This window comes from Echinops telfairi, unplaced genomic scaffold (assembly GCF_000313985.2).
Source record: "Echinops telfairi isolate 266 unplaced genomic scaffold, ASM31398v2 ScPeMD7_16;HRSCAF=60, whole genome shotgun sequence".
NCBI classification, from domain to species: domain Eukaryota; kingdom Metazoa; phylum Chordata; class Mammalia; order Afrosoricida; family Tenrecidae; genus Echinops; species Echinops telfairi.
In genome coordinates, this window is record NW_022103913.1 from 11,339,454 (window position 1) to 11,354,051 (window position 14,598).

The 14,598-nt window shown below is 40.0% G+C and overlaps 1 protein-coding gene across 3 annotated transcripts in view; it reads right to left on the reverse strand.

Moving 5' to 3' along the window:
• Nucleotides 1-14,598, reverse strand: part of PPP2R3A (protein phosphatase 2 regulatory subunit B''alpha) — a 226,071-nt gene that overhangs the window by 69,922 nt on the left and 141,551 nt on the right. For all 3 annotated transcript variants that reach the window (XM_004712102.2, XM_045287446.1, XM_004712103.3), the window contains one exon: nt 8,519-8,593. In XM_004712102.2, the coding sequence (XP_004712159.1) occupies nt 8,519-8,593 (75 nt within the window). The remainder of the gene's footprint in view (nt 1-8,518; nt 8,594-14,598) is intronic.

Genomic DNA, 14,598 nt, shown 5'->3' on the forward strand with positions numbered 1-14,598 from the left:
CCAGTATATTAACTGTTCCATGAAAGTGAGTTAAACTGAGCCTCTGTACTGTGTGGACTAATCAGCTGTTGTATTCCTTCTTGCTGTATAAATCTATCTATCTACCTATAAAATCGTAAGTATCCTGATTTTGTTTCTCTAAAGAACTCTGCCTAACACAAAATGCAAATTGGTAGGTAATATTATATGTTTATATATAAGCTACTGAACAATATTTTAGATATCTTAGTGCAGTAAGGCAAGTAGAAATATATATATACACATATGCATTATAAAGAAAAACATAAGCATAGATGATATAATTATGTTAAATAGAAAATGCAAAAGAATGTATAAATTAAATACTAGAGTCCATAAGTGAACTTAGTAATGTTCTGGATATACAGAAGCCAGTACTTCTAAAATCTATTTTATTCTATATACCACTAACAAGTTAAAATGAAAAAGAAAACCAAACTATTAAGATTATTACCTTACCAAAGGCCATCTCAAAGTACTTTGAGCCATGTTACGTTTTGGCTTTTTGATTATGCCAATTATAAGTAACAGTTATAAAAATTAATATTATATTTTGAATCTACTTCTATAAGATACTGAATCCACCAGTGTTGTTCTCTATTCACAGGTCTGTATTTCCCAGCTACATCGCTTCTTTTGTTTTCCTCTCATCATGTACAGTGAGGCAGTGTTTCTTGGGCTGGAGATATCAGGAAGGCAAACAGGGTAGAACTTATCTGGTGGGTTGGTGTAACAATTAATCACTTTGGAGGATGGAGCATTGTTTTGTAACTATAGCTTTATTCTTGAGTCTTTAAGACTTCTAGATCTCTCTAAGGAAACTCAACTACATCCTGGTATTGTTATGTCTGTCCTAAGCCTCGTTTGCCACAAGCATACAACCCCTTTATCCTTGGTGGTCGTGTCATAAAAGAGATTAGACTTACATTTTATTTTATTATTCTGACAAAAGCTATTTTGGTGCAAGAAGAACGAAGAAAGAATGCCATTTGGACATCTTTACAAACAGTAGGCTTAGGGAGGGACTAAACAACCATGCTACTTTTGACTTCCTGAGCAAAGAAGGCTTCTTAAATAGAACAAGGAGAGACTGAAGGTCTGGAACCTCTGCTGCCCAGACTGCCCACACCTGCCTACCGCCCTAATTCCTTCTTGCCCTCTACCACACAGGAAGTCTTGGGACAGGGAAGGGGACGGAGTGCTGCCTCTTAGGCTCTCATTGCCCCCTGACTCCTCCAGACCTTTGTCCTTCTGCTGGCTACATTCAACCACGGGCCACCTCCAAACACTCATAGACCAAGTTTTACTTCCATCCCAGTTGATGCCTTGAATATATCAACTAGTCAATTATTTCTTGATAAACCAATGAGGTTTGGATGCTATTAAAGATTTTTATTTTATCTTTGTGATGGAGATATATGAGTTGGACTCATAGCTAGGTCAACAATTCTCCTACAGATCTGGGGCTTTTTGTGAAACGGAGTAATTGAGGTATCATCTGCAGAATCAGAAGGAGTCAGCACTGAGGACAAAAGGGTAGTGGAGAATACTGGGCAGAAGTCTGGACCTTCACATCGATGCTAATTTCCCCCTCTTTTGTACAAGAATCTCACTCTGCTAAAGAACCCCAAACAGAATCGTAGTTGTTCTTCATTAGCCTTACTGTTTGAAAAGATGTCAAAATGCTTTCCTTCTTTGTTCTTGGAGAACAGATGAAAACCCATCCAGAAATGATTTCTAATTAGTATTTCACATGTCAGAATTTCTATGAGTTATAGATAGAAAGCATATAAAATGTGCAGAAAACATGGAGGAGTAACTATATGAAAAAATTGTGAGAGGTTCCGTGAGAGCTACCATCTTGCTTAGTTTTGAATCCTCAGTGTTTAGTAAATAGCTAACAAACGTTTTCCAAATAAATGATAGCAGCAGTAGTACTAATAGATGATGGTAAGTGACAAGTTTGAAAGTTTGACAAGTACATGCCAAGTCTTGGTTTTAGATTTAACAGTCAAAATCACAAGGACAAGCGTGAAGAAGGAACTGCCAGAAGTTCAAATGCAAATGATGAAGGTTTTTTAGTTGTTATAAATTTAACTTGAGCCCCAAATGAACTGCAAGCAAGCAAGCTAAGGAAATTTTAGTGAAATACAAACAGAGTGATTCAGTCAGGGCATGATTATGTTCAATTCTAAGTGCCATACTTTGTCAGACACACTGATCAATTTGAATATGTTTGGGCAGCAAAATATTGATGGGTCTTGAAATGAAATTATTATAACTAAATCATATCAGGAATAGTTTAAGAACTCATTATATAGCAGTGGTTAGTCTTGAGTGAAAAATTAAAGGGTAGATATAATCAGGAGCTGCACGGCTTGCTACTGAGTGACCAAAGTAGACTTAGCAGTGCGGCACAAGAGGGCAGAATTGGAACTCCTGGACCGAATGCCCTTATCCTGAAATGCTTCCATTATAAGGGAGACTTTCTTTAAAATGGTCCCATGAAGTTACAGGTAGTGTGAAGTAGTGGGGTTTCTTTTCACCACATATGTTTAGACAGAAGTGGACAGGATTCTTGCATTTAATGGGAGCCAGGATAAGCTGGTGCCTAATGTCTCTACTGGCTCCAACCACTTACTGTGAGTTTTTGAGGCAGAGAATGTGTCTTAATTAACATTATATTCTTAGCCCTAGCTTGATAGAAATTCATATAAAAAGGATAGAAGACTTTTAATGTAGAAATTATATCTGAAAAGGTATATGAAAGTAACATTAAGAATATCACTATTATTATTCTATTCCCCAGCTAAAATAAATTTCAATATGCAATACCAGTTTTTGATTTTTTAAGTATTGATAGGTTTTGTCCATATTTCTTGATTTTGAATGTAAATTTATTTTAAAATCTGAGTTTCTTTTCTAGTTAATTATTTTTTACTGTGGTTAAATAAAACCAAAACATTTGCCAATTCAACACTTTTTATGTGTACAATTCAGTGAGGCTGACTAGAGTCATCATACTGTGCAGCTACCATCACTATCCTTTCCTCAATTATTCCACCATCATTAACAAAACCTCACTGCTTCCAAGTATTCAATCTCTCCCCTCTCTCACTCTATTTATGTATATTACTCATGGAAGTATTGCATTACATTGAAAATTAGGAAGCTTTATTTCTGTACCTTACTGGTTCTTATTTTATTCTTTTTAAAAGTTTAATTACTTTTATTGGCTCTTACATCTCTTATCACAATCCATACATTCATCCATTGTGTCAATCACATTTGTACATATGCTGCCATCATCATTTTCAAAGCATATTCTTTCTACTTGAGCCCTTGGTATCAGTTCCTCATTTTCCCCCCTCCCTCCTTCCTTCCCTCCCTCCCTCCCTCATGAATTCTTGATAAATTATAGATTATTATTTTCATATCTGAGATCGTTTATTGTGCCAGTCTGGCCGATAAACACAAGTGGGATTAACTGAAGGGCGGAGAGATAAATGGCTTGGTGAGCCTCGCCTTTCTTGTCTTTCGCTCTTTGATCATCGGACCAGTGTGTGGCTGCCTTGCTTGTTCTGTGCCTCAATTTACAGGCTACACTACCTGTGGGACGCCTAGTCTGTGGACCATGTCGCTGTAAGTTGAGGTCCCTTTAAGACATCTCTGGAGCTGGGGACTGGCAGTTGGTGACCTGGCTGACAGTTGGTGACCTGCCTTGTGATTGGCTGCTGTGCTGAGGTAGCCTAGCTCTCTCTATATATAGAAGAATATCTGGCAGCAGACTAGACTTGAAGGACTGCTAGTGTCTCACAACTCTGTCACGGGAGTGAGTTGCACTCAGTCATTTGTACTGCTTTCTAATTTAACTGTTCATTTCTTGTATTATATATCTGTCTGTATATAATTTAACAGTTCATTTCTTGTTATATATCTAATTATCTTTATAAATAAATATATTAAATTATCAGAAATTTGGTTTTATCTCTCTAGAGAACCCTGGCTAACACAATATCTTACATCGTCCTCTGTCACCCTTCACCCATTTTTCTGTTGTTCATCCCCCTGGGAGGGTATTTCTTATTTTATTCTTGTCTTCCTTTTTTGTTCTTTTTGATGTAATTAATTGGAAAACAATTTGCCTTCTAGGTATTTCCTATTTTTAGCCCTCTCTAATCTACTTTTCTAATACTCCTACCAAGGAAGAAAAAAAAAAAAGCATGTGTATTCTGTTTTCCACAACCTAAATCTCCTTCAGTGGTCTCAGTTCACCAGCGAATTTGTGGGTTTCAGGGTCCGGATTCAGCATTTAGTTTCTCGATGTAGGGCCACCATCTAGTGGTGAGAGCATGTAGCTACTGGCTGTACATAATAACAGTAGTTTTTCTCTTGCTAAATTTGGTCTACCACTTTTAGGTAAGTAAAAAGAAATCGCATTAAATTTAAATTACATCAAAAAGATATTAAACCAATTTCAAAATCAATAATAGTAAGAACGGTGAAAGGAACGGAATTTGGCAATCTAGGGATTTCTACTCGACTTGATAGGCGGGTTGAATTAACTGTCACTCTCCTTTCTTCTTTAGCTATATTACATTAGAGACCTCTAATTTACAGTTGCAGGTCACCAGGAATGGAAACGAGTTTGGGGACTCTTTCAGGTAGCTTCTTTCCATTGGGTGAGTACAGATACATGAGTTATGAGGATTGCTCACTGCAGAGGACTTGAGTATAACTTAGCAATGTCAATGCTGGAATAAGGCTCTTGCACTTTGCAGCATGGTGGTTGGATTCCTGGTCCATACTTTGGTTATGTTTAGTTCTGAAAAGCATTTATTTATGATCTTTAACAGAACTTGGACTTAGAACAATACAGTCAATAATCACAATCCCTCTGCTGCCCACGAAATCTCCAATCTCCTAGTGTGAAGCAGTCTTTTCCTTAGCTTAGTCTATTTAGGAAATCCCAGTCAGCACCTGTCCTCACCAATACAAATCCTAGCTAGCATTTCAGCTGGAAGGATGGACTCGGGCCAATCAAGACACTGAATACATCATTAATACACTACACCTGAGAAGGTGTTATAACGAGATATTTTACATCCCACCACTTATTTAATAAACCTATGCAAACACCTCTTTTCTCGAAAGTCAGCAAATGCCAGTTTGGATGAGCAGTTTGTAGGGGCAGTGAATAATTTAATGTGGCCAAAGCCTCTGTACCTCCCACCAAATGACCTTTTCCTGCATGGTCTGGGTAAGAATGTGAGGGAAAGAGACTGAGAGGATTCACCTGTGAGTACTTGCTAACAGGCTCAACAAGTAAGCTTTCTGAGATGCAGGAGGGAGAGCTCACTACCAGCAAGAGTCAGAGATGTCCTTCAGCTCTTGCTTCTAGTTCGCCTCTTCCATGGAATTAAGGCGACTCCTCCAAATGGAGTCTGAACTTTGGTTTGGGACATAACCAGCATCCACAGGATGTGAGCCATTTCCTTCATGCTGTGCAGTCTGAGGAGTCGCTGCGTGAGTATTTTAAGGGGGAAAGGGTGGTGGTTGATGTCAGAAAGGATGGGATGGTAAAGCAGTGTGGAAAGGTAGGGCATTTGGGATATATTTAAGCTCTTGGGACCAGACTTGTTAATTTTCATGAAGGAAATTGTTACTTCAGTCTTTTATTCATTGCAAATTCTCTGCACAGCATGTAGAACTGAGTAGTCAAGGGCTACAATTCACTGGTATTTTAAATTTTCGTTAGTTCTATTAAGAGAATACTTCAATATCAAATGGCATATTCCTGACTGCTGGCTCTTCTCTGTGAACTGGCATTTATTAGTAGTGCCCTGGTGGCATAGTGGTTATGTGTTGGGCTGCCAACTGGAAGGTCAGCAATTTTAAACCACGAGCTGTTGCCGGGCGAAAGAAGAGGCTTTCTACTCCCGTAAAGAGCGATAGTCTCAGAAATGCACAGGGATAGTAACACCCTGTCCTATGGGGGCCATGAGTCTGCATCAAGTAGATGGCAGTGAGTTGGTTTGGTTGGCCCTGGGGGTGTACTAGTTACAAGTTGGGCTGCAAACTGCAAGGTTAGCAGTTACCAAGTGAGCAGCAGCTCCTCGGGAGAAAGGCAGGGTTTTCTAGTTCGGTAAAGAATTAGTCTCGGAAATGCAGAGGGGCAGTTCTACCTTGTCCTGGGGGTCGGTTGCTGTGAGTCGGCAGTGTATTTGGTTGTTTTTTGGCCATTCTTTGCTGTAATAGCTGGTGCTCTGTCCCTCTAGTCTAAAAGTCGTTTCCTATAGTATAATGTTCCAGCGATAAGCAGAAAATAGAAGGTACACAGCTTTTCGTTATCATGTATGTGCCATATGTAAGTTAATATGTTAATCATACTGTGTGTCAGTAGGTTTCTTCCAACTGTAAAATGACAGCATAACTGTAGCATGGATACTATGTATCAATTATTCTCTAATATTGTATGCCATGGAGATTAAGTAATATTCTTCCTGGTCATTCAATGGAATACTTTTCCTTTTTCTCGGAGGTAGCAGTCATTAATTCTGAGACTGATCTTTATGAGTTTCCCTTTCCAAGTTTCAAGAGTATAAATTATGCAGTTAACAATGCCCCGAGTTTATACGTAGTTAACAATCAGAGCCCAATAGTCCTCCTTGGGATTGTAGTCAGAGCTAATACAGAATTGAAGTATAAATAACTTAATAACTAGGTAAATACTGACTGTATGCATATTACCACATGTGCCAGGCACGATCCTAGGCACCAAGGATATATAAGCATTAAAAATATAGACAGTGTCCCTGTTTAGAGTCCCCTCTTATCAGCACAAGTGGTGATAAGAGCTAAAAAATAAACAAACACCCAAACAAAAAATAAAGCAAGAAAAGGGACTAGAGTAACAGGGGAGGATGCAGAGGGGAGAAAAAGATGGAGAAGGCAGAGGGTGACCAGGGAAGGTCTCCCTCATAGGGGTCTGTCTGAGCAGGCACTTGGAGAAACCAAGGGAGACAGCAATGGAAATCTGCAGGAAGAGTGTGCCAGGCAGAAGAAAGAGTTAGAACAAAGCACCCGGCACAGTGAATCTGGTCTGTTCCAGAGAGAATGAGGAAGCCACATGGCAGAGGCTGACGCATCAGGAGGGAGAGTGGAAAGCGAGAAAACAGACTGTGGCTACAGTGATGTAGGGGTGTGTGAGAGTGTCCTGGCAGGGCCTCTGTGCATCTGCTCTAAGTGAGAGGTAACCACAGGAAGGTTTGAAGAACAGAGGAATGACTTGATCTTACTTATGTTTTCTTTAAAAAACCAAACCAAACTTTGTATTGTGAATTGGGTGAAGGTTTACAGTGCAGATCAGTTTTCCCTGTCATTCTTAAACATGCTGTTTCATTTCACTGCAACCCTCACAATGCCATCTCATTTACCGTACTTTCTCCCTATGTTTCCTGTTTCCATTCCTCCTCTTCTCCTAATCCTGCTGTATTGTGGCCTTGGATAAATGCTCTCCTTATGATCTCAACTGGTTGACTGTCTAAGGTACATGTGTGAATCTCACTACTGCTATAGTTCCCCTTGGAGATCTACCTATTGTTTGAGTACAAACTGAGCCATGGTAGTGAGCTCATTTCCAGCCCTGATGGGTGACTAAGGCCATATAATCTTAGGTGTCCCATTAGTCTCAATGTGACTAGTAAGCTTGGTCTTCTTATGATTTTGAGTTTTGGTCCACATTTTTCTCCTATCTTGGACTTTCCTAGACATGATCTGTTTTCTGGTTACATGAAAGCTATTCTCATGATCATTTCTACTTTTAAATTTAAGCATTAGACACACATTAAACATCTTTTTCTGGGAAAAGCTGTTGAAAATTCTTAATCTTACTTGGAAATGCACTATATCAACTAGATATCAATATTCACAGCATAGCACAAGGTACACCCGTAAGATCAGACAGAATGAGTATATTAATTTAATGCTATATACAAGAGACCTCTTAAGCACTAGGCACATATAAAAATGGTAGAAGATACATATATGCTAAGTTTTACTGTACTTTCTTTCCACTTAAAATACTCATTACAGCCCATATTACATTCTGTAGAATGACCTGAAGGCCTCTGACAGGAGAATTATGGACCTGGAGAGGCAGTGAAACAGGAAGAACCTCAATACGATGGATTGACAGCAGTGGGCTCAAACTAAGCACAATTGTGAGGATGGTACCATTTGAGGAGGTGTTTTGTTAGGCTGTCCATAGGGTCCCTGTGAGTCAGAAGGCACCCAACAACACTGGTTTCCCAAAGTAGACGGTAGTGTGCCCTGGGGGTTGGGGTGGGGGAGGCTGCAAAAGTAGATACCTACACTTTCTCCTGGATTATGGGTTATAGTATAAAAGTTTTTAATTGCCAGGGGGTGGGGGGGGGAGGGGCTGAAACTTTTTTATAAGTTTTGGAGACTGGATTACATTGAGACAGAGGACTCTGCTTACCGTGGTGATGTAGCGGGAGTGGAATTCTGGAGCATCTTTCAAGAATGTTAGACCAGGGTGTGTATCCACCACATCCTGAAAAAGATTACAGCCAAAAGGGATTTAGTAAGCATGTGCGTGTGCGTGCACAAGCACACACACAAACACACACACACACACACACACACAGTATTTTTTTCCTTCCTATAGAATCGTTAGCTGAGCGAACTTTTAAAATTTTTGATATGTAACTGTGCTTAAAATTTAATAGTAAATTTTAAGCTGAAGTTTTATTGAAAGTATACTATATATGCCTTTCTGTACATATAAAACTAAAACCCAATTCATTGCCACTGAGTCAATTCCAACTTATAGCAACCTGATATAGGGTTTCTGAGGCTGTAAATCTTTATGGGAGTGGCCTCATCTTTCTCTCTTGGAGATGCTGCTGGGTTTGAACTGAGGACTTTGTGGTTGGTAGATTGACACACCAGAGCACCACCAGGGATAATTCTCTCTATGAATAGTATACTTCAATAAAAACCAAACCGTTAAGCTACACTTGATTTGTGACTCAAATGTTAGAGATATACTGTGTATATTCTAACACATTGGACATATCGGGGAAATTTAAGTCCACTGACCTTAAAACAGGTCGTTACGTGAAATTTACTGTACATACTCGAGGATAAGCCAACCCAAATTATCAGCTGAGGCACCTAATTTTACCACAAAAACTGCATTAAAAACTCCGCTTATACACGAGTATATAGGTATACATGAAGGATAATAAACATCACACCTAGAATTATTCTCTCAATCTAGAGATATGGGGATTTTTTTGTTTACATTTTTTTATTGGCACCTAATCCACGTATCATACAATTCAGTAGTTCAATCATTCAGTCATATCAAGAAGAATTGTACAGTCATTACCACAATCAATTTTAGAAATTTTTCTCCCATGGTTAAATGAGTTATGTAATCACAATCAGTTCTAATGCTCCCTCCACACTCCCATTATTTACTCCCCAAATCCCCTCACCCTCCTGATCTCCCACCCCCCCTCCTATGTTCCCTGTAACTCTTGTATCAGTTATTATCTCTCTGTATCCACTCCTTCTGTGCTTCACAAATGGAAACCTAACAGAAACAATAAAAAACAAAATCGCAATAAAGTGGTAAGGATAAAATAATATAAAGATAAAAACACAAATAATGAGTAAGAAAGAAAAGACCAGCCCTAATATTTAAAAAGCCAGGGAAGAAATTTGTCATGAAACACACAAGAGATACTTGCACCTAGAACAAATTCAGGTCGGGTCGATAGGGAGGTTAGCTGATCAAGTATCAAGTTCAATCCAGCATAATCAAGATTACAATGATCTCTGTCTGATAGAAAGGCTGTTTGCGACTTTTGCCTATGATTAGTGGAGTCTGCTAGCGGCTTAATCTAACTAGTTACTCTGCAGATGGGTTTTGGGCTCCCACTGTCACCCATAGCCTTTTAACAATTGGGTGTTCATAATTTTACCTCTGATAGTTTTCTCTTCATCATATTTGAATTTTGTTGTTGTTGTTGTTGTATCACACAAGCTGGTGTGCTTCTTCCATGTGGACTTTGTTGACTCCTTGCTCAGATGACTGCTTGTTTGAATATAAGCTTTTAAAACTCCAGACACTGTGCTGATGAATAGCTGGGCCCTTCACCACAATGTGCTATAGCACCACACTGTGCTGTATGTAGCTCCTTTGTCTTCAGTGATCATTTCATGAAGGCGAGTATTGAGCAGGACCATGTTATCAGAACTAACTGTTCTTGGATTGGGGCTGGAGTTAAGTAGGAGCCTAGAATCTATTGCATGCCCATGAGTTGTCATATTATGGCCACCAAAGTAAACCTGAGTAGTGCATATCCCATGGGCCTGCAGAATCATTTTTTCCAAATCTGTGGGCTCGTGGTTCACTTTCCCGATGAAGTCTTTTGATGTGCATAGTGATATAATTTCAGCATGTCCCAGTACTCTATCTTCTGCTCAGTGTGCTTCTGCAATAGGGCCCTTAATTTTGTTCCAGCCTTCTCCTTGATGATCCTGAGAGCTTTGGGCTTTGCCTTTATATGTTTAATCTTTCTTGAGGCCATTTTGTGCAAGGGGAAAGATATGGGCCTTGTTCCATTCTTCTGCATATGGTAATCCAGTTTGTCCAACAGCATTTGTTGAAGAGGCTGTCTTTTTCTCATTGGCTATTTCTAGGTCCTTTGTCAAAGATTACTTGCCTGTAGGCTGATGCATTAATGTCTGGGTTTTCTGTTCTGATCCATTGGTCTATGTGTCTCTCGTACCAGTACCAGGCTGTTCTGACTACTGTGGCTATGTTGTAGATTTTTAGGTCAGGTGGACCTAGGCCTCCTACTTGGTCCTTCTTTTTAAGAGCTTTTTTCTTATCCTGAGTCTTGCCTGCTTGAGATATGGGAAATTTTTTTTAATATAAATAATTTGGGGGGGGGGCTCTTACAGCTCTTATAACAATCCATAAAGCAATTGTATCAAGCATATTTGTACATATGTTACCATCATTTAAAAAACATTTTCTATTTGAGCCTGGTATCAGCTCCTCTTTTTATTCCCTCCCACTCTCATGAACTCTTGATAAATTATAAATTATCTTACACCATCCTGTCTCCCTTCACCCACGTATCTGTTGTTCATCCCCGTCAGGGTTGGGTGGATTATACGTCGATCATTTGGATTATACGTTGATCATTGCTATCATTGCTATCGGCTCCCCTTTCTCTCCCCACCTTTCCCCGGTCTGCATGGTATCACTACTACCATTACTGTCCCTGAAGGGTTTATCTATCCTGGATTCCATGTGTCAAGAGCTCTTATCTGTACCAGTGTACATGCTCCTGTCTAGCTGGATTTGTAAGGTAGGACTAGGGTCATCATAGGCTTTAGGTCTCCACTCTAGCCCCCCTTGTTCACCTCTACATGGTTGTTTGTGATATGGGACATTTTTGAAGAAGTCACTGTATAGCCAAGTAGTTTGAAATTGGGTATGCTACATTGTGAGTCAGCCAATGTTCATCTTGAGACCCTTAATTTACTTTATTCAGAGATTTCTTTTCCAAAGAAGGTAACAGGTTCCAGGAGTTAGGGTGTAGTAGCTAGCCCGCTTTAATTAGCCTAAATTTAACCACTTTGTATTAGTTAGCCAAAGTGTAGCCATTTTGTATTAGTCCAAGTGTGACCACTTTGTAACCATTTTCACTTTTTGTAATTGCTGACCTGTTGCCATTTTTGCAACTGCTGAGTGCTTGTAAACTCCCCACCACCACCCCAGGCCCCCATTTTCTTATTTTTTTTATTTTATTTTTTTCATTTTCTTATTTTTTTGAGGAAGTTCTTATGAAGCCATGTGTCAAGGCACAGAGACTGGAGAGGTACCTAGCATCTGCAGCATAAAAAAAATAAATTGAACAAGTTCCTATTTCTCCATATAGCATAACACCACCTGCCCCTATGTCTTGTTTATTCCACAATATAAAAACCCCTGTCTTTAATCATCTGGGGTGGCTTAGGAATAGCTGGCACTCTGGCTGCTGGCAAATAAACTTTGTCCTTCTTGACACCTTTTGCTGAGATCTGATTCTTAACTTGTCCACAATATTTGGAAGCCTCAGCAAGATCCTCAGCCTTGTATTGACTGGGCAGAGTGAGACATCGCTCCTCCCAGAGAGGTCCCAGACAGTGAGGAGGAGGGGCGTCACATGAGATGATCACGTCTCTAACCACTAGCCTCTGTCTGCTCTGGACAGCGCTTCCAGCTGGGTCAGAGAGGACCAACTTTCACTTGAAATCTGCTTGGTAAGTTGACTTTATTTATCTTTCCTTTTAAAAAATTTATTTTAAAAATATATGTACCATATCATTCCATAGTTCAATCACTTCAAACAGAACTGTACAGTTGCTACCACATAAGTTTCTAAACCTTCTTTTTTTCTACATGGACTCCTTGACATTGTCTCACTTTCACTCCTCCTCCACCACAGTAATCCCCTTCCTCCAAACCCTTATTCTGCTTCCTGTCTCTTTAGGTTCATCAATCATGGGTCTCATATATCGAAAAACAGAAAAATATATAACACAACTTCAAGAGGGTGACCTCCATTGACATGATACTTTTCAGATACACCCTAAGATGAAGAAACCAAAACCACACTAAACAATACAAACCAAAAAGACAGAAAATTTTGGAAACCAGATCAGGTCAAGCATGCATCACAGGGGGAATCTACTGACAGAGTTTTAACTGTTCAAGACAGACGTATGCCTTTACTCTTCTGTACTCATCGCTCCAATGCTCTGTTTAGAAACATTTTTCCTCCCATCCCTCAATTGTACATAGAGTTCTCCGGAGACTTATTTCCTATGTAGTTCCACAAAAGAATCTTGAGCTCCCACTATCAACCATAGCCTTCTATACACTGGATTCTCACAATTTAACCTCTGACACTACTCCCTCCTTGGACTTCAGATGAATATGGTTTACCATCTTTCAGTGACTGATGGTGTGCTTCTTCCATGTGGACTTAGTTGACATCTCACTTAGATGGCTGTTTGTTTGGAAACAAACCTTTAAGACCCCAGACACTATTTTACAGGCTAGCCGGGCACCATCTACATACTTTGCCACCATCTACATACGCTTTGCAATAGTACCCATGTCTTCTGCTGTTTCCTTCTTGAGGGTGAGTGTCAAGGAAGGCCATGATGTAAGAACTAATTGTTCTGAAGTTGGAGCTAGGATTTAGTGTGAGCCCAAATTCCCTTTCTGGATTTGTTTTTTTTAATTGTTTTCTTTTAATTCGTTATTACCGGGGGTTAACACGTAAGTCATATCATTATATGACCATATATGTCCAACTTTGGACTATATGTCCAAAGTTAAATCTTAATCAAAAAGAATTGTACAATTTCTTCCATAGTCAGCTTCCCAACATACTTTTCCTTCCTGGTCTTATTTGTATCGTCTCCCTTTTTTATACCCCTCCCAACTCCATACCCTTGTTCTATTTGCTGTCACTGTAGACCCATCAATCCTGGGTTTCATTTACTGAAAATCAGAACAAACTAATAACACAATTTCTATAGGGAGACCCTTAATGACATAGCACCTCTGAGATACACCCTACGATGTACAAGCATAAACAAAGTGAAACAGGATGTCGGTCACCCATTTGCCAGAATGATACATGTGTTCATGCAGCATATATTTAGGATGTTGATACAGCAGGACCTGATTGTCCGCCCATCAACAGTTCACTGCTCTTGGGACAGCTGTCTTCTGCTTCCTCAGCCACCATGTATTTTCTGACTTAAGTCTTTAGGTTACAAGTGTGTCTGAGGTAGAATCTAGTTCACTCATGGAGTTCCCACTTGGGATCTCACTGGTTTAGCCTCTGGAGCATGCTGTGAACTCTGAAGATCCAGGACTCGGTGACCCAGTGTTCCACGGCACGTGGCTTGGGTCCCAGAGATCCCCCAAGATTCCTGAGCTCAATGTGGCCTATTCACTGCATGCCACCAAAGTCACTCCCCCTCCCTAGTGTCCCCCAAAGCATCTTCAGTCATTCTTCCCCACAACTGGAGGTAGTTTCTCCCTCTTTTCCTACCCAAAGACATGACTTTGTGTTCCCAGACGTGTTTGCTTCCTTATCCACTACTGTGTTGTCTTTCCCATGTGTCTCCCTCATCCCTCTTATAGGGCTTTCTACACGCCTGGTGGGGCCTCATCATAAATTTACATGACAGCCTCTCAGTAGACAACATGCCCCTCCCCTTCCTTGGCCATCTGTTTCCAGCTGACGTGAGGCTGGGGTTGAGTAACCTATCAAATACTTGGCCCGGGGCAGAGGGATACTTAGCTAGACCAGATGATATATGGTCCATTGGCACTGGTCAGGATCTTTCCAGGTTGTCTGGCCCTCTAGCCAGAAGACTGGATGCCCTATAAGCCTGAGCTTGTGCACATTCTGATGCTTGTTTTCTTATTTTTGAGTAATTTTATTGGGGGCTTGTACAACTCTTATTACAATC